The sequence below is a fragment of the Aristolochia californica genome, unplaced genomic scaffold, assembly GCF_029961685.1.
Source record: "Aristolochia californica isolate CCGP_79_NKW_82.1479 unplaced genomic scaffold, dmAriCali1.0.hap1 SCAF_11, whole genome shotgun sequence".
Taxonomy (NCBI): Eukaryota; Viridiplantae; Streptophyta; class Magnoliopsida; order Piperales; family Aristolochiaceae; genus Aristolochia; species Aristolochia californica.
The window spans coordinates 11,160,502-11,185,136 of record NW_027181782.1 but is presented as its reverse complement, the minus strand read 5'-3'; the positions used below and the strand labels follow the sequence as shown (position 1 = coordinate 11,185,136).

General features: G+C 42.5%; 1 protein-coding gene across 1 annotated transcript in view; it reads right to left on the bottom strand.

The window, feature by feature from the left end:
• Positions 1–20,998, bottom strand: part of LOC137944601 (vacuolar protein-sorting-associated protein 37 homolog 1-like) — a 40,167-nt gene extending 19,169 nt beyond the window's left edge. The window contains exons 1-3 of the mRNA XM_068790290.1: positions 20,759–20,998; positions 20,254–20,478; positions 11,581–11,668 (exon numbers count right to left, since the gene is read on the bottom strand). Coding sequence (XP_068646391.1) covers positions 11,581–11,668; positions 20,254–20,478; positions 20,759–20,775 — 330 coding nt within the window. The 5' untranslated portion in view covers positions 20,776–20,998. The remainder of the gene's footprint in view (positions 1–11,580; positions 11,669–20,253; positions 20,479–20,758) is intronic.
• Positions 20,999–24,635: the final 3,637 nt, after the last annotated feature.

The window sequence follows — 24,635 nt, the reverse complement described above, 5'->3', positions numbered from 1 at the left end:
ACGACAAGTGGAAAAAAGCATCCTGTAAGAAAATTTTCAACTCCACCAAATGCACAAATTTCCAGTTTAACTGAACCACGGCAATCAGCTGGGCCCAAGAAACATAGCACACCATAATCACTGCTAAACCACTCACTCCCATGGGCCCAGTATACTACATAGATCCAAGATCAACTGAAATTGGATGACAGAGCAAGGGTAGAGACTAAGGCCCTTAAGAAGCTTGCCCACTACATAATGATGCGAAATATACTTTAAATTAGGCATAGAATGGAATTGGAACATCTTTTGAAATGTTCTTTTATTCTGCTCTTTCCAAGGCCACAAAGGGACAACTGCCACAGGATCCTTTTTAAAATGTTTTACCTACCTTCAGAAGAACATGGAGAATGAGGTTAGAAACCAGAAGTGCACTTAAAAATTGTTGAAGACAAACCCCCCAAACCAAAGAAGCCAAAGGGCAATGCATGATCTTACACTCCATGTTGCACAAGTTGCTTAAAAGGGTTGTCCACATGAAACCCACTTTCTAGCTGGTTACTTGAGAGGATTTAGTCTCAAAAAGTTAGAGCATTAAAAACTAAAATTTCAGTAGCAAACAATCTCAATCACAAGTTCATATTGAATGACAAGTTAAAGGCCTATATGTTAAGGATTTCTTCTGCCAACTATCCTATCAAAATAGAACCCATCTGAACTCCATCATTAACTTCTTCCATTCAGATTGAATCCTGTCATTCTTTTTGTCTCTTTTCTCGTGTATGCTATGCATGGGAGAAGAGATGAAGCCAACCTCCAACAATAGCTTTTCAAAATCCATCAAATTCAACAATTACAATGAATTTTTGAGAGGATGACTTGACATCGGAGAGCAACAAATGATTATTAGTTTAAAGGATGACTTAGAAAACTTTGTTCATCAAACTGTAGGACAAAACTAAAATATCTGCACTTATTTTAGCATCAAACTTATTAGGTGGGCAGTAAACTCCTGTATTTGATATAGGATGACCAAATACAAAATAAAGTATCATCAAACTTATTAGGTGGGCAGTAGACTCCTGTCATAATAAAGTATCAAAATTGGGAACTAACGTGTCCCATATTACAAATCATATGGCCCACTATGTAATGTTAGACAGTACATCATATACATTGAGCTCAAATTAAGGCGAACCTTCAGAATAGGATTTATTAGATGGATTCATACATATGACTTGAGACAACTACAAGACTCAATATCTAATGTTTTTTTTTTTTTGAGAAAGATGTATATATAAACAAGAAAAAACAGAAATTACAAAGAGGGGAGCATATCCCTGACAACCAGCGATTGTAAGGTAGCTCCGTATTTAGCAAGAGCATCGGCTGCTGAATTTGCGGATCTCGGAATGTGAGACCAAATACAAGATAAAAATGAACAAATTTCAATAATCTCCCAAAAAATATCCCAATGGCGCCACGGGGGAGGGGATGCACACTCGCACCATCCAATGACCACCTTCGAGTCCCCTTCAATATAGAGGGGACCTGTGCACTTATCTCTGAAAACACGGAGTCCGTTGAGGAGACCATGAAGCTCCGCAGACATAGAGTCGGTGATTCCTAAAGGGCCAGCATATGAGTAAAGCTGGTTGCCTAAGTGATCCGAGATAACCCCACCGAATCCAAAGAACCCAGTATTACCTAGAGAAGAACCGTCAAAGTTCAACTTAAGGTAACCAGGATCAGGAGGGGTCCATGCCTGCATAATTGGGACCTTTATCCTTTAGTGCATCCTAGCCAAATTAAACCAGTTCTCACGGATAGGGGTCCCCACAAATGAGGAGAAAGATTTCTTCGTCAGGAGCCAAGAAGAAATATGCCCCCACCACTCGGTCCGCTGATTCGATTTTACCTTCGAACCTCCTACGATTGCGTTCATTCCATATGCCCCACAGTATGAAACTGGCACAAGCCGAGAGCATCACCTTTCCAAGCACAGGAAGGGATATACCAAGTAGCAACTTACTGAATGAGAGCAAATCGGCCGCCATACAGAATTGGATCCCCAACATGCTAAGTATGGATGTCCACACCTTCCATGAGAAGATGCATTGAAGCAAAATGTGACTTGTGGACCCAGCTTCTATATTGCAAAGAGTACTGAGGGGTGACCTCTTCTTCTAAGCACGTCTGCCGAGAGAATCTTGTCGTGACAAACACTCCACATAAAGAATTTAATCTTAGGAGGAACACATAGGCGTCGTACAAAAAAGATCTCATGATCCTGATGAGGCGCATTCCAGCCATTAATGAAACTGAATACAGATGATACTGATAAAATGCCTTTTTTCTTCGGCCACCAAACGAGTTTGTCTGCCGCCAAAAGACGATTTTTTACCGACATTACAGAGTCCATCAGTCAACTAGCCTCTAGCACCTCAGTGTCCAAAAGACCTCTTCTAGGATGAAGGTTCATACCACCCCCCTCGAAAGCATCTGCTACTAATATATTTCTACGGGTGGATAGGAGAAACAAGCTTCTGAAGGCATTCTGTAGTGGCTCCTACCCCATCGATAGATCATCCCAAAATTTGAGGGACCTACCGTTTCTAAGATAGAATCTGCAGGCAGTTGAAAATTTTGAAAGAAGTAGATATAGTGCTCTCCAAATTGAAGATAAACCTCTCTGATTTCCCTCTGACATCCTCCAGTGAGTAATACCCCCAAGTTTGGCGATAACCATTTCCTTCCAAAGATTTGAGGAATGAGTATTGATTTTCCATAACCATTTAAGGAGCACAGCTTGGTTCATATCTTTGGATTTCCGAATCCCCATGCCACCCAATTTTTTTGGCAAACAGACTTCATCCCATTTTACCAGGTGATATTTAAAAGTATCGCTTGATCCTCTCCATAGAAATCTTCTTTTGAGTTTATCCATTGTCTTACTTATGGATGCAGGGCAGGGCATAAAAGATAGTGCATAATTTGGAATACCTGCAATGCAAAACTTGAGAAGGGTGAGCCTCCCCGCCTTACTAAGTAACCGCCCTTTCCAGGTTGCCAGCCGGGATTCAATCCTCTCAACCACCGGGTTCCAAAAACTTTTACAAATGCAGCCGTAGAATAATGGCAGGCCAAGATATATGGTCAGTACGTGGCTTGTTGTACAGCCAAATATACTAGTCATCTCTGTAAGAAGCTCAGGGCTAACATTAAACCCCATTAGAGAGGTCTTTCCCCAATTGACTTTCTGGCTTGATGCTAACTCGAAAAGACCCAAAACCGCTTTGATCTTTCTGAAGCCCTCAATGTTACCGATTCCAAATATAATAGTATCATCTGGATACTGAAGGATGGGGATGTTAAAAGCTTCTTGAGGGCTGATTGGAGGAAGCCATCCAAGATTGACTGCCGAATAAAACATAGTAGAGAGAAATTCACCAACCATATTGAAAAGAAGAGGGGAGAGCGGTCACCTTGTCTAATTCCTCTAGACCCTTTGAAATATCCGCAGACAGTGCCATTTAGGAGGAGAGAATATGAGGCCGAGCCCACACAGCTCCTGATCCAAAATCTCCATCTTTCTCCGAAACCCATTTTTTCCATGATCTCGTCGAGGAGGATCCAATTGACTCTACCAAAAGCCTTTGCTAAATCAAGTTTCAGAGCAATTCTAGGTTCTTCATTATGCCAGAAATGATCAATAAGCTCATGCACAGCCATAGTGGAATCCGAAATTTCTCTTCCTTTGAGGAAAGCACCTTGCCCTCTGTGTATGACAGTTGGAAGAAGAACTTTTAAACGATGAGCCAGAATTCTAGCAATAATTTTGTAGGCGCTTGTGACGAGACTGATTGGTCGAAAATCCTCCGGCCTCTCAACACTAGCCTTCTTCAGGACCAAGGCAATGAATGACACGTTGAGACTGCAGAAGGTGACCCCATTTCTGAGATATCCTCCTTGAGCCGGGGCCAAAATCTTTTTAGAAAATCTCCATTGAAGCCATCAAGGCCCGGCGCTCTATCACTTTCCATGCCTAAAACAGCACGTTCAATTTCCCCGGCCGAGAAAGGTAACTCTAAAAGAGAAGCGGCGGCAGGAGATAGACGAGAGAATCTGATGTGCTGCAATTTAGGCCTATTGAAGCATTTCCCCGAATATAGGTCTATAAAATACTTAAGCAACACTTTAGTAATCGAGGTCCGACACAACATTACTTCATTATTAATACATAATAAGGTAATTCGATTGGACCTACGCTTTGCCGATGCCACGGCATGAAAGAATTTTGTGTTGGCATCTCCTTCTTTCAGCCATTTAAATCTAGCATGTTGCTTCCATCGGATTTTCTCTTGTTGAAGGATAGAATTAAGGTTAGAGTTGAGAGAGACTTGGGAAGAATATTCCTCCGGAGTCAAGTACCTTTGTTCCTCCGCAAGGTCCAAGTCCGCAATCTAAGCAAGGAGAGAGGACTTCTCAGTAGCCAACGCGGTACGGTGGTAGGTGGCCCATTCCTTGATTTTGGCTTTTAAGTATCGAAGCTTCAGAGAAAAGGCCCATTCTTGTCTACCCAAACTTGGGGCCTTCCGACCAACCATCAATAAGGGTAGCAAAAATTTTCACAGACAACCATGAGTTCTCGACCCTGAAGGGAGAAGGTCCCCATTTCTCAAAAGAAGTAGTTACCATGATTGGCCAATGATCTGACCTCACCTTGTTGAGAACATGACCCGAGACATTTCCAAAGAGCTGCAACCAATCGGGGCATGCCAAGAAACAATCCAGCTTTGATAAAATTGGTTGTTGTTGGCAATTTGACCATGTGTAATTTTTCTTGGATAATGATATCTCGTCCAATCCACAGCTGCCAATGAAGTCTGAGAAACCCCTCATAGAAGCAGATATGCGGATAGCTAGGGGTTTCTTCTCATTACAATATCGGATTGCATTGAAGTCACCCGCAAAAAGCCATGGGAGCCTCCAAGATTGATGTAATTCACACAATTCTTCCCAAAAAAGAGCCCGCTCTTGATATCTGGTTGGGCCATACACTCCCCCTACACACCACATTCTGTCGGAGGAGAGATCCCTGAACTGGATGTCCAGGGAGAAATGACCTTCAGTCACATGGAGGGAGTCCGAAAGAGAAGAGTCCCAGGCGACAAGGATGCCCCTGAAATGGCCTACTGTGTTAACAACCGCCCATTTAATAGAAGGATTCGACCAGATCTCCTTTTTTTTTAAATGATGCTGAATTTTATTATGAGAGCTCAAACGAGGTGATTACACAAGGGGAAGCCTTCCCAAACAATGAGAGATTGCTGGGAGCTCCGAATTTTGCCAATTTATCAGCCAAAGAATTGGCTGATCTAGGAACGAGGTTCCAATTACAATAAATGGATGACACAATGTCAGGAATACAATCAATGATTGGCCAGTGGCGCCAAGGAGGGGAGCTTTCTTTTGAACACCAGTTGATGATAGTCTTTGAATCGCCTTCAATAATCAGCTTGCCATGGAGCCGCTCTTTAAAGATTTGGAGGTCGAACAAAAGAGCACTCACTTCAGCAGTATTTGAATCAGTGATACCCACTGGCCCTATATAGGATAAAATAGGGTCTCCACTGCTATCTCTGAAAACACCACTAGCTCCAGCCGGCCCAGGATAGTCTAAAGCACTGCCATCAAAATTGAGTTTGATGCAGTCATAAGGGGGAGGATCCCAGGTGGCCATAACCGGATTCCTATGAGGGCCCGCCATGTGCGCTATCAAACCCCAATTTTCTCGAAGGGAGACGCCCGATAGAAAAGCAAACTCTTTCCTAGAATGTAGCCAGCCTGAGATAAGGCCCACTGCCTGAGAAGCTATATTATCCAGGTTGCTAGCCTTGGAATTGAATCTCCGATTGTTTCGCTCTAGCCATATACACCATGGGACATGCCCAAGGCATGCCAAGAGAATTATCTTGCCCAACTTAGGAAGGCGCATCCCCATTACCATCTCAAAGGTGCCAAAAAGGTCCTGATGTAGCCCCATTTAGAGACCAATCTTCTGAAATATCTTCATCCAGACATGCCATGAAAAGTCACAATGTAAGAGAACATGCTGGACTGTCTCATCGCACACACCACAAAGGGGACAAGTGCGATCGGGGGCGGTGTAACCTCTTTTATGGAGGTTATCATAGGTAAGGATTTGTTGCCTGATGGTTGTCCACACGAAAATTTTGATTTTATTAGGCGCTGAGAGCTTCCATGCCAGGTTTGCCTTGTGTTCATGTATGTTGTAATCTTGTTTGCTAATGTGAGAGTAGGCAGATGCAACTGTGAATCGGCCATTAATGCTGGGCTTCCATATCAGTTTATCAACTGCATGCTCACGAATAGTAGTGTTGCTGAGCCTGGAGAGGAGAGAACAAAAAGCAGTAGTTTCCTCGTCATTTAATCCCTGGCGAAATGTAAGATTCCATGAGCGATCTCTCCAAGAGTCAGCCACTGAGCAAGAGAGATCCCTCGCCCCCCTAGAGAGCCCCGGGAAATCCTCAGAGAGGGGGCGGGGCCACACCATTCATCCAACCAAAGGAGGGTCCTTCCATTTCCTGTGTGAAAGGAAGTTGCATCTCTAAATATTGGGAGGAGCTTTTGAATTGATTTTCATATAGGGGATAGGAGCCGAGTAGCGCCATCCTCCCTCCACCAGGCACCCAAAGGTTGAAGATAGAACCTGACCATATCACCCCATATATGCTTGATGTTGAAGTTCCAGATCCATTTGAGCAATAGGGCATTGTTCATCTCCTTCGTAGGCCGTAGGCCTAATCCACCCCGATTTCGAGGCATGCAAATATCCTTCCAACTCACCAAATGGTATCTGAAGGTGTCCTCTGATCCTCTCCAGAGAAAGCGTCGACAGATGGCATCAATCCTGTTGCAAACTGAGGCCGGACAGTGCATGAATGATAATAAGTAGTTTGGCAGTCCTGCCAAACAAGACTTGAGGAGAGTGAGCCGCCCAGCCGACTAGATCTCCTTAACAATAAGATCAGACATCTCCTGACATCTTGTCTCTTGTAAAATAACCACAGAGGGTTTGAACTGGGAGAGAAAATTTGATACCATTTCCTTCTTCTGAAAGCCGCCAATACCCCTTACATTCCAGGATAACACAATCATCTGGAATCGAGTGTTTGAACTCCCGACGAGGTGTTGTCTCCAGGCAACTGACCTTTGTAAACTGCTCCCAAAAGATATGCGAGACTCATCATTTGTTGCCATGTCTCGCCATCATATTTGTGACGCTCGACCTGGAGTTCTTCCACCAGATGATCAGGTCTACCAGGTGAGGGAGGTGGGAGCTGAGGACTATCATGTCTCTCAGGCATTTGGAGGTTGTACAAAGGCGTACTTTCTTTGTTGATCTCTGCCTCCAGGCGTCGCCGTCTTCTTTGATATGTAGCGAAGACAGGGGGGACGCTGGGTTTAAGAAAGGTGAATGTTCAGGGATTTCAGGATCCATAGATGGAGGGAGGGACGGGATGGGAGGTGCCGATGGTTCTGATTGTTTGGGGAGAGGTGAAAGGTTACGGGAAAAACATTGGGTGTCAAAATGGGAGTTATGTTAGACTTGGTTGAGCTGGATTTTAGGAAGAGGCGAGGGAGAATAATTTGTCCCGAGAGTTGGAGGAGAGAAATTTGTTTTCTCGAGGCCAATAATCCACTTGAAACCAGCGGTTTGCAGGTCTCTGGATTTCTGGCTTTAAGAAGACTCTAGGGACAAGGAGGAAAAGGAGTGAGAGGGGAGGTTTTTCCGAAAGAGGGGATTAGTCAGGTTTGAGAAGCGTGAGTGGGATTTCGGGGATGTAGGGATTTCGGGGTTTGGGAAATTTGGGTTAGATGAAGACGTGTGGGAAGATGGAGAAGTTGGAGAGGACGTGTGGGAGGATGGGGTTACGGGAGTTGAAAAAGTAGATTTTGGGGGGATTTCTGACGAAAGGACGGGAGAGGACAGAGTTAGGGGAAGGGTATCGGGATTTGGGAAAGTAGGATGTTGAATTGAGGGAGGCCGGCATTACCGTTTGTCCCTTGTTTGGAAAAAAAATTGTCATGCTACTATTTGACTTCTGCAAGGCAGTCAAATTGTACATTAGTAACGGTCGGCTCACAAAGTTCTGGTTAGATTAGTGGCTGGAAAACAGTAGTCTAGAAAGAAGCCATGGTTCCATGTCAAACCTGGCCAGAAGCAAAGATGTTTGTTTCTCTGACCTTTGGTCTGAAACTAATGGCTGGATTTTGAACCTTCGAAGAGCTCTTACAGACTTTGAAGCCATAACGGCATCAAATCTCCTTACCAGCCTCTCCAATGTAAAAATCCGGGTAACCTTATTTGGACCCCATGGCCCAAAGGATCTTTTACCACCGCCTCGGCCTATGACTTCCTTTGCAGTCCCAACTCCCCTCAACCTTGCCACCCAATGGCCATTGCCAGGACCTTACTTGCCCACCTCGTGTGAATTTTTTTATTTGGTGTGCCTCTAGAAATAGAATTCTCACCTCTAATTCCCTCATTAGGCACGACACTTCTGTCTAGGACCCCTCCTGTCCCTTTTGCCTAATTACTCCCGAAACACCCAACCATGTCCTTCTCCACTGTCACTTCTCCCATGCAGTTTGGGCTAGCCTCCTTAACAAAATCAGACTTCAATATTGTATCTCCCAAAATTTGCCATCCACGATCGTATCAATCACAAGTTCTTGCTCATATCTAGTTGTGTGGACCATATCCTTTGGGCCCTATGAAAGAAAAGAAATAGCCAGAAATTCAAATTTAAATCTTCCATAATTGAAGTACTGGTAGATAAAATTGTTGGTCAAGTAATGGCCTGGCTTATGAATCGGAAGGAATTCAGTTACCTCAATGGCACAAATCTCAGAGGGAATTGGCAATTGATTGCTGAGATGGCGTACTCTACTCTCTTGTCCCGTCCTCCTACGGGTCACTACAAGCTGAACTTCAACGAAAGCACTTTTGGCTGTCCAGATCCAGCTGGTTTCAGAGGAGTTGAAAACAGTTGTCTCCTTTACTCTTTCACCGGCCCTTTGGGAATCTCCAACTCCACCACTGCAAAACTCTCCAGATTACTCAACGGGCTTTAGGTCTTCTAGGGCCATCTTGTGGGTCCCCTCCTTATCGAAGACGACTCCAAGATTGTCATTGAGTGGTGCACAAAGGCAAACCATCTTCCTTGACGGCATTGGGACATTTACTTTGAAATATGTAATATAACATCTCATTTGAATTGTACTTGGACCCACATCCCTAGGTCTGCCAATCACTAGGTAAATTCTCAAGCTAAGTAGGTTGTTTCCCTCCAACACCTTGTTGTGGAGGAAGACCAACTTAGTTAGGTTTGCATATTTCTCTCTCCCTCTTTTATATAAACTTTACATCCTTTCATAAAAAAAAAAAAAAAACAAATTATTGAAGGAGATTCCAAGATTGCCATTGGTTGGTGTTCAAATGCTACCAATCCTCCTTGTTGGCATTAGACAGTTTTTTATCAGATTCTTATCATTGTTTTTTACTTTAATTGCTCTTGGTCTCATGTGCCTAGATCAACAAATGATGTTACTGATTCTTTAGCTAAACAAGGAGTCTCCCTTCAATCTCTTGTTGTAAGGGGAGTTCTCCTCTAGCTTGTAATCTGATTCTTTAATTAATTTATCATCTTATTAAAAAAACAAAAAAAAAGGATATACAGGCGTGAATTTTCCAGCCCCAATGTTGTCTGCCCTCTCTGTGACACCTGCAATGAATCGGTCCAGCATGTCCTTCTGCATTACAGCTATTCTTGGAAAATCTGGATGGGCATTTTTCAGAAACTTGATCTTCAGCTCTGCCTTCCTCAAGATTTAATTGGAACCGTTCCTCTGGTTATGAGCACCCCTCTTCCCAAGCTTGGCAAAATCCTCTTATCTGCCTATCTTGCTCACTTTCCCTTGTGCATTTCATTGGAGTGTAACAACAGGCATTTTAATCATAAGTTCAGCAGCATTGACAACACTATTGAATCGATCGTGGGACTTATTTCCAGCTGGCTTCACTCTCGTCATGAATTCTTAGCGCTGAAGGGGATGCCACTTCGAATTAATTGGCGTATCTTCGCACACATGTCTGATCCATCCAAGCTTCCAGCTATGGTTGAATGATTTCCCCCTCCATGCATTAAACTGAACTTTTTTTTTTTGGATGAAAAAAAAAAAATCAGCTAAATGCTTTAGCGCTTTGGGGGACCTGTTGGCTTTGGGGGCATCTTTCGAAACTCCTCAGGTGAGGCAATTTTGTCTTATGCGGGACCCTTAGGGTTTGTTGACTTGTTAAGCACCTAGCCAATACTACCCAAAAGACCGGCCTGTTAGGAGCGGAAGGCATAGGTACTTAACCCCAAAACCATAACAGTACACCCCGCCCTCCCGAGCCGACGACCACGGCGGCCTTAGCACGACAACGGGGACCGGGTCAGGAGCCCATACTCCCTTACGACGCCCCGCCAAGGGCGTGCGGTCCACCTGCGCATGCAAGGACTCGAAATTGGGACATAGCGCCTGCTCTGATACCAAATGTTAAGCACCTAACTAATACTACCCAAAAGACCGGCCTGTTAGGAGCGGAAGGCATAGGTACTTAACCCCAAGACCATAACAAGACTCTACCACCGCCAAAGTCTCTGCTCTCCTACATGGCCTGGATATTTTCAAGGAATGGCTCTTTGGACACATCCTCATTGAAGGTGACTCCAGAGTTGTTATGGGCAGGGGCTCGGGTTTGGCTTTCCCCCCTGGCCCCCCTGGCTTACCTTGCATTCCATCTCTAACATTGAATCTGTTTTCTCTTGCACTTGGAAGCATGTAAAAAGATCGGTAAACTCTTTTGTCAATTTTGTCAATAAACTAGCTAAAGTTGGGATTTGGAATGGGACCCTCCCCCCCCCTTGATGTTTTTTTGAGAGGTGCATGGCGCGATTCGAATTCACGACCTGACGCACATGATGTAATGAGAATACCACTAAACCAAACGGCCTTAAGCCCCCCCCCCCCCCCCCGGATGTAATTGCTTCCTTCTTATGAAATTATCAGCACCGTTTCAAAAAAAAAAAAAAAAAAAACCTGGTGAGCACCCAAACCACTATGTAGAAGTGACCAGATTAACATGAGAGGACCAAAAAACAAGTCCAAAATAAGTTAAGAAAGTTAAGTGACATTTATACATTAGTCTATTTAGTTCTTCTTTCTTCCCTTTTATCAATAAAACATCAATCATGACCTCATAAAAGTTCAAACAATAGGCGAACCCATTAGAACCAGGTTGGATAGGAACCAGAGGGAGCCACTACATCGATGACCCATCAATTTGTGCAACTTCGCAGGGGAAGCAATGAAAGCATAAGAAAATTGTCCACAACGGAGAACTCTATTTGATATCTTTTGGCCTAGTTGGTACATTAAGAATTGATCTATTATGTGATTAAGTAACGAAACTGAAGGCAAAATAGGTAAAGTGATGCACAAAATCAACAATTAAGTTCCAGAACTTACATTATTTTGAATCTTCACTTGATCAAGGGAGTGGAAGAAAGCATCATATGCACCTTTTTCAGTTAGAAGTTTCCGCAACTCATCAACACTAACAAAAATGCAGGAACCAGTCATGTAATATTAAGCAGTCAGAAAAAATTGTGCAAAAAGAATGAAATCAGATATATTAACATGGAATTCAGATATTTAATAAAAAAAATTCAGTATTTGTTCAGCCCTCGCCCCTATCACAGAAACTCTATAGGTTCCTTCAACCATTTCATAAGTTTACCCACTTTCCATGTATATAAGAACATTCAAGTTAACATAAATGAGTCATAGAACCCCCGCAGAGTTGTTGTATGGGAGCCTCCCCCCACCGGACATTATAAACTAAATTTTGATCGAAGCGCCTTTGGGAACCCACGTATAGCTGGCTTTAGCAGGGTGATTTTTATCCAAGCGGCACTGCCATACTCTCTTACTCTGGCCCTCTTGGAATTGCTGACTCGACCACTGCTGAGCTCTCTAGTCTCCTTCACGGCTTGCGTATCTTTCAGGACCGCTTCAGTGGTCCTCTTATTGTGGAGGGGGATTCCAAGGTCGTCATCGGATGGTGCTCCACCTCATCCTTCCCCCCATGGCGTCACTGGGAGATTTTTCTTGATATTTTGGACATTGCTTCCACCATTTCTTTTACTTGGTCTCATGTTCTTAGATCAGCCAATTCGGTTGCTGATTTGTGTGCTAAGCTTGCCCTCCCCCCTTCAATCTCTTGTTGTTAGGAGAGGCCTCCCTTGATGTATTTTCCCTTTCTTTGAAATAAAATTATCATCGATTCAAAAAAAAACAAAAAAAAAGAAATGAGTCATAGAAAAATATTCAAATAAGTTCTAACCTAAGGCCTTGTAAGTTTAAAACATGAAGATCCACTGAATAGCTTAATGTACATAGGTATTCCAACATTCCATAAGCGGATTAGCATGACCAAATTATGGAGTTTTAGCCAGTGCAGTTATTGGGCATTTGCTGAAATATATGGCACATTTGGCTAGAAACTCCATCCCACTGTTGAATCTTGGACTCACAAACTGCCAGTAATCTGAGTATTAAATTGGAAGCTGTGGACAGCTATCTGTGAGGAACCACTGAAATAGAAACTGGCACAAAGAAGCACCCCTAGCCTCCTTGTAGGATTTCTGGCATGGATCTCACTACATTTAAATGAATAACAAAAACTTAGAATGTGCAGGGAGTGTGAACCATGGCTACTTAGAAGTGAAGACAGGATCTATAGGGCAGAGTTAAATCAGTTGAAGCAACATGAGAAAATATCAAGGCATTTTGCACTTTAAAACCTAAGGGAGAGATCTACAGGTCACACAAAAATATGGAAGATTCAGCGAAAATAAAAGGTCAAGAAAGGTACCCTGGTGGGACATGGACATAATCCCTCATTCTAGAAACCACCCATGTCATCATTGAGCCAAAGGGTACATATTGCCTTAATATATTTGTTCTTTTACTGATTTTGGGAACAAAACTGCCACCAATGTCTTCACACTGTCATTTACCTCTTGTTTTTCTTTTACCAAAAAAAAGCCTATTTTGTTGCTTCAATTTTATTTTATTTTTTTGATACAGAAAAAGATGATTTATTAAGAAAACACAAGAAATACAAAGCCCTCTAGAGGAGGCCACCCTTTACAACAAGTGATTGGAGGGAGGCTCTCTATTTGGCAAGCGAGTCAGCTAAGAAATTAACTGAATGAGATAAATGAATCCATGAACAGTGGAAAAGGGATACAATTTCAGAAATGTGGTGAAAGACAACCCAATGTCTCCAAGGCGGGTTTATAAAGGAAGAACACCAATTGATTACCACCTGAGAGTCACCTTCAATGATGAGAGGGCCACTTAGGTGACCATGGAAAATGATGAGCCGGGCGAGGGCAAAGAGCTCAGCTGAGGTACAGTCTTAAATACCCACCGAACCAAGATAGGAGATGAGAGTAGTACCATCAGCATCTCTGAAAGCTCCACCTAATCCAGCAATGCCTGAATTACCACAAGCGCTCACATCAAAGTTTAGCTTTATCGAACCAGGCCAAAGAGGTTTCCAAGCAATGTGAGCAAGAGGACACGAAGAGTCAGACATATTCGCAGTAGTGCACCAATTGGTGCGAAGAGGGCTGCCCAAGAGGTTGGTGAACTCCTTCATGGTGTTAAGCTAGGAGGAGACATGACCGACGATGATGCATGAGACAACCTCCGCACTGCAGAATTTGTGGTTGAACCTTCTGTTCGCTCCTTCCCAAAAGCCCAAGGGATATGGGCGAGGTAGGCAGAGAGCAAGATCTTCCCCAGCTTGGGTAAGAATGAGTTTACTAGCGCTAAGAAGATCACCAGGGACATAAAGCTGAAGCCCGATTTGACAGAGGATGCTGGTCCAAACATTCCAGGAAAATTGGCAATGAAGGAGTAGATGAGGAACCGTGAGGGGGCCGAGATTCTCCAAGTGATGGCAGTGTCTTGAGAAATAATGCTATCAGTCCAGCCATTGATAAGTTTGTATGCCGAAGTAATCGAGAAGAGACCACTGCTTTCAAGTCTCAAAATTGGTTTGTCCTGGTTACTTTGCCGAATTCTAACTAGTTAGAACTCAGCAGGAGCCTTGTAACTTGCTGGGCCTCGTCATCAACCAATCCCCTCCGGAAGTTAAGATTCCAGCAAGCATTTGGAGCCCACAAATCAACAACTGAGGCGTGCTTCCTAGTACTGATTTGAAGTAGAGGGGCATACGCATTACAAAGTGGGCCAATGTCACTCCACCAATCGAACCAAAACTTAAGTACAAGCCACAGCCAGCAAAGAATTTAATCCCATACTCAAAGATACTGAGGAGAGGGTAGAAAGACCACCACAAGGGGGAGAGACTCTGACGTTGTCCACCAGAAATCCACCATTTCTCGGACCAATTTAGTTTGGCCATAATCGTCTCCAAATATATTTTGAGGTAAAGTTGAACTTCTAAAACCATTTAAGGAGGAAGGCCTGGTTCATGTCCCTAGTTAGCCGAATGCCCAATCGACCAATCTCCTTGGGTAGGCAAACCTTGGACCAGCTGACAAGATGATACTTGAATGTATCACTAGATCCTTTCCATAGGAAGCGCCTATGAGAGCTTCAATTTGGTGACAAATAGCTGCTGGCCAATGGAGGAAGGAGAGGAAGTAATTAGGAATCCCGGCAATGGAAGACACCCTCTCCAAGTGGCCAGCCTCCTCTCAAGCTTTTCAAAAACCGGGCTCCAGAGATGCCTGTGAGGACGGCAATGGAATAGAAGAAGACCGAGATTAGTCGAGGGCAGAGTGCTGATCTTGCAACCAAGATAGGAGGCCATGGCTTCCAGCGTCCCATCCTCAATGTGATAGCCCATGATTGAGGACTTTTCCCATTTGACTTTCTGACTAAATGCAATTTCGAAGAGGCCAAAGAGATCTTTGAGTCTCTTCACTTCATCTAATGCTCCCACACCGAAGATTATCATGTCATCAACAAATTGCAGCAATAGGATGCCAAATTCCGGTGAAGAGGAGATGAACTGCAACCAACCAAAGTTCTTTACAGAGTAGATCAGGCCCAAGAGGTATTCAGCAACTATGTTGAATAAGAGGGGTGAGAGCGGATGCCCCTGACAAATGTCTCGGGAGCCCCTGAAATAGCCCACCACAGTACCATTGAGTAGAAGAGAGTAAGAAGTGGATGAGATACAGCTATGAATCCAGAAACGTCATTTGGTTCCGAATCCCATTCTATCAAAGAGATCATCAAGGAGCGTCCAACTGACACAATCAAACGCCTTCTCCGATCCAATTTGAGAGTGAAGTTGGGCCATCCTGCCATCTTGAAGTGATCAAGGATTCCATGGGTGGCCATTGCGGAGTCAAGGATGGTGCGACCGCAGATGAAAGCACATTGTCCAGAATGAATAACTATGGGCAATGCGACCTTGAGGCAATGAGCAAGAAGAGGGCCTATGATTTTATATGTATTAGGCATGAGGCTGATGGGCCCGTAGTCACTAGAATGCCCAACTGAGTCTTTCTTAGGAACAAGCACCATGAAGGAAGGTAGCCCATGCCTCTAAATGTTATTCCTTGGTTGTAGAAGGAATGGACCATGGCCATAATCTCCTCCTTCAAAATAGGCCAGCAGCGATTATAAAATTCCCTTTTGAAGCCATCCGATCTGGGCGCACAGTCAGCAGCAGTATCCATCGTGGCTTTCTCAACTCCTTTGGTAGAGAAAGGAAGTTCCAACAGAGCTGCAACCGAGGGGGGAATTTGGGAAAGATGAACTTGTTGAAGCTTGGGGCGAGATGGACATTCCTCCTCGTGGAGACCTGCAAAAAAACTGAGAAAAGCGTTAGAAATAGTGGACCTATCCAAGGTCACTTCACCATCAAGACACAGTGATGTGATTCAGTTAACCCGTCTCCTAGCCGAGGCAATTGCATGGAAAAAAATTGTATTTCCATAACCCTCCGAGCGCCACTTGAACCGAGCTCTTTGCTTCCAACGAATTTGCTCCTTGTGAGAGAAGGCCCGATATTGAGATTGAAGAGAGATTCGATCATGTGGAGAGGGGGCAGAGCTCTTCCACCGAATCCTGATCAGTTATTCTAGCAAGAAAGGAGGCTTTTTCAATGGTTGTTGTAGCATGGTGATTCAAAGCCCACAACTTTAAGGCGAGGTTTCAGCAGCCTTTGGGGAAGTTTCCACCTAGTAACACCCAGGTGGTAAGGGTGGGCCAAAGGTCAGAAATGAACTTGTCAAACCAGTCCCATGGATCCAAGAGCTCTCAAACCTGAAAGTCTTGGGGCCCCATTCTCCGATTTTGGTGTCAAGAAGGATGGGTCAGTGGTTTGAGTAGATATAGTTTAGGAGCCTTCTAGTGGCATGTTGATAGAGCAGGAGCCAATCGCCATTTGCAAATAAACGATCCAGCTTGAAAAGAATAGGCCGACTCAGCTGACCCTTGGTCCAAGTGAAGCTCTTCCCCGAGAGGGCAATTTCTTCCACTTCGTAGCTGCCAATGAAATAGGCATATTTTCTCATTGAGGCGAATATGTGGTTGTACAAGGGGAACTTGTGATTGCAATACCGGATGGAATTAAAGTCTCCAGTAATGAGCCAGGTTTGCTATCAGTGTTGAGAAAATGTGAGTAGCTCATCCCAAAAATAGTTTTGGTGTTTGTACCATGTAGGACCATAGACGCGATGAGACCCCAAGTGTTGTCAGTGTTCCCGTCTCGATAGCCTAATGCATTAGGCTAATATAGTAGGAGTCATGTTGTTCACCCAGAACGTCGACCAAACTGGAATTCCAGAGGGTGAGAATGCTGCCATAATGACCAAGGCAAATGAAGGCAGCTCTACAGCTAGTGTGGGCCAACTGATCATTCACACAATGAATTTTTGTTTCTTGAAAGATGATAGATGCCTTGCACGAAGCAAGTACGCTGCGAATTGCAGAATGCTTTCTAGAAGAACCAATTCCACAAGTATCCCATGAAAGAAAATTATTTCTTCCTTCCTTTTTTTGACTCCTGATTTCTGATTAATGCCTGGGAGTTGTCCCTTGTAGATGGCTCCCATAAGCTTAGCAAGACTCATCATTTGGGCCCAGCTCTCCTAGTCACATCTATGGTGCTCTGACTGCAAGTCAGCTATGAGTTTTTCAGAGTTCTCTCCAGGGGGAGGTAATATGAATCTTCCCAAGTCTAGATCAATTGAAAGCTGGAAGGGGTATTGATTGATTCCCCCTATAAGAATCTTCTAGGTTGGGATCTTCCTCTTCTTTGGTATGTGGCGAGCTGGGGACAGGGGGTTGCTTGATTCAATGTCTGAAGCCTGGTCAAAAGGGTGGTGAGATGAGGCGGGTGGTAGTTCTGTTTTTGTGTCTAAGTCCTGGTTGGGATGGTGATGGGCGGGAGCAAGTGGCGGTGTGTGTGTGTGTGTGTGTGTGTGTGTGTGTGTGTGTGTGGGTGGGTGGGTGGGTGGGGGGGTAGTGCAACTCAGGTTGTCGGAATGGATTTGCAGGAGGGGAACATGGTAAGGGCTTTTTGAGGTGGTGGTAGTGGCTACAGCGTTATCTGCGATATGTAACTTTGGCCTCTTTTGTGAGGTGGCCAGTTTCAGTGCATTGATGAGGAAAGTGACACCTCAAAGAGTTAGTGGGAGATTGGTTATTTTGAGGCATTGACCTGGTGGCATTGCTTGACCAGTCAATTTCGGATTCAGGTCGTAAAGCAGGCAGGCCATGTGAAGTAGGCTGACCAATTGCTATTTTGGGAATCAGGACGTAGTCAGGTTTCATGAAAGGAAAGGTAGGGCATAGATTATTTGGGTCATGGGGTTCAAAATAACTCTCAAGATAAGGGGACAGGTTTGTCAAGATGGGGTCAGTGGCGACAGCGGCAGGGTAGCAATGTGGGTTAGGTGGGAGGTTTAAATTTGATTTTTGGTCGTTTTGACTGGGAGATCAATGGGGGTCGATTCACTAACTGCCAGTGGTGAGATGGGTGTGGCTGTGCAGCTGGGTGGACTCGGTCAGCACCAAGTGAGCTCTCCATAGTTGAGTGGACTCGGTGTCGTCTTCCTTGCAGGTTACCTCCGGTGTCCAAATTCTGCTCACGGCCAATGTCTTGGAAGCAAATTTTGATCCAGAAGAGCATGTTTCTGATTGAGACCTCAAGGAGGGTGGATCCCCTGCCAGTTGCTGAACGGAATGATGAATAAACTTGCAACATCCAGCCAAGTTTTTATGGAAGTGGTATCAACGAGCTTCACAAGTTTGTCGAATCCCTTGACAATTTGGGTGAAGACCTGGTTTTGCCAGAGCTCAGCCAGAAGCGCAAGATACTGATCCAGTGTCTAATGGTAGGGTTGGGAGAAAAGGGTCTCCATTCACAGACCTCGTGGAGGTTTCTATCAAGGGTAAGTGGGATTTTGTGGGTTGTGTCCTTTCTTCATGGGTGTAGAAATGGAAGATCCAATCCTGGCCACTAAGGAAGGAGTGCGTTGGAACATAGTCGAGCTTGAGATTGTCAACCAACTAGATAGAGATTGGGGATACACCTTCCATTAACCACTCCACAGTGAAACTAAGGGAGAGGGAGAGCTTTTCTCTTCCCTCATCCAAGATATGGGTTGTCAGGGTGATAGTAGGTGGGTTGGGTGTTTGAGCGGTATACGATGTTTTTTGCATGGTGTTCATGTGAGGTGCAATGGTAATCGGGATGTCTGGTTATTTCAGTGGATTTGTGTGTACAGGGGGGGGGGGGGGGGGGGGGGGGGGGGGGGGGGGGGGGGGTGGTGAGGAATATTTGGCTTTGGAATAGTTGTTGTAGTTTTTTGGGTACACAGATAGTTTTTGGATTTTCTCTCTAAACCTCCTCCATCCAAACCCAAAAGTTGGTGAGCTCAGGGATGTAGATGTGCGCCATGATTGACCCTTCCCAGCATTGTGTTATCTTGCATCCATTTGTTCCCTTGTATGGGAAGACTGATAGGTAGAAAACTATCTGGCCCATCCATAGTCCTTTGGTTTGTCTTCCCGACCAATGGCCACTAGTAACTCAGTCAAATTAATGTATGAACACATCACAGGTAAGCAGGGGGGTGGAGATGAAGGAGCTCTTTTCACTAGTGGTTGTCGTCACCCTAATCAGTTGGCCAGATCGGTCAGCAATTTTGGCAATGGTGAAAGATGACTAACTCGGAAGTGCCCTCCATCATTGGCTTGATTTACTCCAAAAACTTGCCATACCAACTTCAAATCATTCAAGAGTCGGATGAGAGGCATGCTCTCTCACCGACCTCCCTCCCTTTTCTTTTTCTTTGATTTTTTTTCCGTTTCAGTTTTTGGATCATATTGTGTTTCCCTATTAACCTCTATATCGATTCTACTACCATTATTGTCGTTCAGATGCCGAACCTGTCCTAACGAGGTTCAAGGTTCCTCTTCTCGCCGTCATTGGTCCTTCTCTCCTCTTCTCGTCTCTGTCTCTTTTTTTTTCTCGCCGCTATCTCTCTTTGCTCCCTTTCCAAGCCTAGGATTGCTTCAATATTTTCATTTCCCTCATTTTGTTTGATCACCTACACAATATCCATCTCACCTGGTATTAACACGCAATTTTCCATTCTACTTAGCATTGGGTTTATAAGGTTTGATGATCAGCTTGATAAGATTGTCCTATGATTTATAGGTTTAATCATCAGATTATTAAGAGCTCCCAGGCCAGAGGTCAGAGCAAAATTGATTCAGATCCAGGTGCCAACCTCCAGATGCTCTAATAAGCTAGATAACCAAGCAGAACCTTTAAGCTAGAGCGAATCCATAACTCAAAAGGATAGGACAAAGCTTGACATGTAATATCTGATGACTATGTGCAATAAAAAAAAACAAAAAACATGATGCACTTAAATCACAAGACATAAATAGACACTACATGGGACTTTACACAAAATTAAAAGTCCAACAACTAGGTCATGATCAAAGTTCACAGGTTATAATAACAGTGAAACCCAATAAAATGCATGTCCGATTTTCAACTATATTAAATGCCCGAATGTAGCTAGTAAGATTGGTCGTAACAAGATTAAGAAACAATATTGAGTCCAGCTCTACCTCTTATCCTTTAAGAGAGCAATTATACCCGCAGCCTCAGCAGGCGGAAGCTGCCCATATGGAGATGAATGCGCGCTGTCCGAAGTTCTGTCATGTGCATTAAAAGAAGAAGAGCCCGGAGGCGAAGCTCGAGATGAAGCTGAGGAGGTAACCACTGATGGAGGATACCAAGATTGAGAAGGGATCTCTTGTGTAGGTCGCTGCGACTGTTGCTCCTGAGAACCCCTGTTTCATGTTCATCAGCCATTACCAAACACAGACCAGGATTATTTCGCTCAAAAATATCTAGTTCTAGAAGTTAAATTGTTATATGGATAAAAAAAGTTACGAAACTGAAATTATTAAAAAAGAAAAAGAAAAAAAAAAAAGCTAGACGAACCATGTAACAGTATATCCCTACGTGGAATCCGATTCTAGGAAGATAAACAGAAGCTCAAAAAATCACATTGAGATGATCTACAGGTGACTAAAGGAGAGAGAAAATATAGACATCAAAGAGAAGTACCAAAACGATTTAAACATGGCTCAAGAGGATAAAAAAACTGATTGAAGACGCAAAGACGTAGTGGCAAGCCTGTTCCTCCAACAAAAAGAGAAGAAGAGCGATCTTTCCTCAGCAATTGACAAATAGCAAGCAAGAGGTTACTCAATTCCTCCTTCCTGCCCCTCGCCGGGTGCTGCAAGGGTGTCCGCGACCGTGAGGACAGTTTCTTCGCGTTTGCTGCAAGGACGCTTTTGACAATCACTCGACGCGTTATTTTGTCCTATTTGAACGTGGCACCTCCGGGATGGGCGTGGGTTGGGTTTTAAAGAACCAATTCGATCTAATCGTTTGACCCTGATAAAGATGGTTCCTCTTCACATAGCTGATGGATTGGTTTAAGAGAAAAAATCCCGTGCAACTATAGGACGGAAACGGGTTTTCCCTTTACCTGAACTTGGACTAAACATTCTAATTATTTTTATTATTGGAGGTCAATTTAATTAATATATAAGGTTTGTAACAATAATTATTATATATTATAGAATTTTTATTATTCATTTGTAATCCAATAATTTAATAGCAAGATTACAAATAAACACAATTAAATGTAGCGTAGGGATGATAACTCTTCAATCCATAACGTCTTTTATAAACTCAAAATAGTCTGCCTAAATAGGTATAACACGGAATGACAGTAAGTTGAACATTAATTTGAATCCTAGTTGACTTAAATCTTGTATATAATGATACATATTGCATATTGTGGAGAATAAGAGTATTTTCATATATAAATTCCAATTCTACTTCTCTGTCACTAATAACTTGAATAATACTGAAATTACCCATTGTAAAAATTCTCCCTTTTAACCTCTTAGTAGGAAGAAAAAATGAAATATCATAACAAATACGGATAGTTACTCCTATTTTAAGCTACCCATTAGTTCGATTAAATGTCAGATTTATCTCTAAGTCCCATCATATGTTCCAACTAAACTATTCCCAATTATCATGTTTACTTGAAGAGTCGTAATATCATCTTACTCTTTGTCTTTCTCTTTTCTATGTTTACACTATTTAGCAAAGTGACCCAAATTTTTATAAATATAACATGCCATCATGTTCTGTTCCTTTTAAATTTTCTATTTAGGCTTACCAAGGTATTTCTTGGGTTTCTTATATGTGAAGTTAGTCTTCTTAGATTCTATCCATTTTATTTTTCCACTAACTTCTAAATCATCACTCAAATTTTTCTATTTGTTGTTTTCGTGTATTTTTTCAATCTGCATTGAAACTAACAGTTTGTCTAATGAGGGAAGTTATCTTTTAAACGTCATTTGGAGTTTGAAGTCTAACCATGATAGTAGAGGTTTTTCTATGAGAGTAGATGTTTGAAATCTATCATTTATTTTTTGAATCTCATATGTTTGATCAACCATCGATTTTCCATCTATCATCATATAGGTGAAATACTCTGTTATACAAAAAAAAAAAAAAAACTTTTGTTTAGACTCAATTTCTTGCCTATATTTTGTCTCTAAAGTTTTCTGTAAACCTCTCACATTTTTTGCATCAGAGTATAGGTCATGTAAACTATTACTCAAAGCGCTAAGTATTAGCCATGATACAAATAGTCATCCTTATCATATTTGTGTTTAGCTCATAATATTCGAAATTACTTACTGGAGGTTCATTTAGTATCAAATAAAATAATTCTAAGGTTGTTAACCAATATTTCATTCTTTTATGCTATCTTGAAAAATAATTTCCATCAAATGGCTCGAGTTCTAGTGTTTTTATCCATTCACTAAATTCTTGGATTTTTCCATTCTAATATTCTAGAAGTTTGAATCTCTTTCAAAATTGTTGGTGGTAATAATATACTCACGTAACTTAAATAACACTTTAACGAATCCAAATAAATGTCGGTGCAGATCCATACCTTTGGTCCAACCGCTTTATTAACCACATAAATCAATAAATAAATTAAATAATACCTTTTGATTTTCTACAACGACTCTAAACCCCTAAGAAAACCACTAGTCGAAGTTTCAGCTTGAGAAGCTGCCATTTTACTTTCTAGGCTCTTCACCATGGAAATAAATGAGAAGGTTAACTGGAAAGTAGGGTATGTTATTGGAGGCATATCAAGAGAACATATCATTTACCCTCATGTGTACTCAAGAGAAGCTGAAACTCGGTCTTAGACTAAGTGTATTATTGCTATTTCTAATCGTGATAGTTTCTCCAAACTTTTCATACTTGATTGAATCTCCATTTTATACTAATCGCCTGGGATCCTTTTCTCTATTATTGGGTTTTTTTTTGGAAGTTGTTTTCTCTAAGAAGCCAAGAGATCTTTACCTATTGGGTCTGTTTTCTTAATGAACTTGCATATTGTGCAGCTTCTTATGAAAGCAACGGGTGTGGGGTTAACCTTGACTGCTGCAAGTATAGTCATCTTTGCAGAGTTATCATGGAACCTAGGTGATATCACTCAAGCAGAAGACGAGACTCATCGGATAGGCCAGGTATGAGAAAAGACGTTTGTGTTTGTGGGGTTTGCAGCATAATATTCCTTCAGCTGAACATTGTACCATACCAGGATCCTGACATCCAGTTCACATTGCTTACTATCTAGCATTTGCTTATATGCCTATACGTTTGGACTTTGGACCATATTGTACGGTGATAAACTACTATGCTAGTTCTCCTATCTTATATCTGGGACAGTAGAGCCGCTACGTTATTTTCCATCTTATACCTCAGACAGTTAAAAAGCACATAAGATTTACCATAGAGTGTAGAAAAATATTTGGTACTCAAACTTGGTTAAAATTATTAGACTCGAGCTTATTCCAATTTTAGGCTCGAGGCGGGGTTCGGCTCATGCTCGAACATATGCAGGTTCGAGCTCGGCTCAAACTCGATGCTACCCCTATTTAAAATCGATGCCATCGAAATTCCCAGTTTTACTGGCAGAGTTCAGAGTCTATGCCAACAAATGAGAACTTCACTAGCATGATTCAAATTTTACTTCAACGAAATAAAACTACGGTGGTAGAGTTTGCTAGTGAAATGAAAAATTCGCTAGCATAGTTCAAATTCTATGCCATCGCTTTTTCAAATTTGTATCTTAATTTTTGGACTATGCAATCGATTTTGTCTGCTAACTGAAATGAGAGCGAATTTTTCAATGGCAATTGGCAAAGATTATGCTAGCGAAAATTAAACTTCCACCAACAATTTTTTTTGCTGGCAGAAGTCGGCACACATTGTAGTGAATGGGGTTATAAGGGGGGACTTTTAATTTTTCCATGAATGTGTATTTATTTTCACAACTAGAAGTTTATGTATAAAATTTTAAATGTGGTTAGATAAAAAGGGGGAATTTTTGTCTTCAAGTTGCACACATTCCTGATCTCTCATTGAGTAACATATCTAAGTAGTTACTTCATATATACTTCCTTTGTAAGGTCGTCTTTTTTTACGTCTATTTGTAATAATGCATAATCTTTGTTAACAAATATAGAGATTAGAACACGTATTGAACTATTGGGGAAATGTGTTAATAAAGTCTACACTATATGTCCCAAGTATACCATTTTGCTACCAATGAAGCCTTGAAATATTCAATTAACACATGGTTCGTATTTGATGGTGTATACCCACTAACAATCTACAACAATCACCTTGTCACCTTGTCTAGAGGAGGACGAAGTTGCCCTACCTATCTAGAAACCAAGGTTCACATTTCTTCGTCCATGGCAAATTTCTACTCTAGAATACTCAAAGCCTTCAGACAAGGAGGTGCCAAAGGAGCTATAGTTATTTATTTTCCACATATTCTGTCCGCTTCATTATTTTCTTACTTCTCATAAATTCTCCATCCAAATAGAAG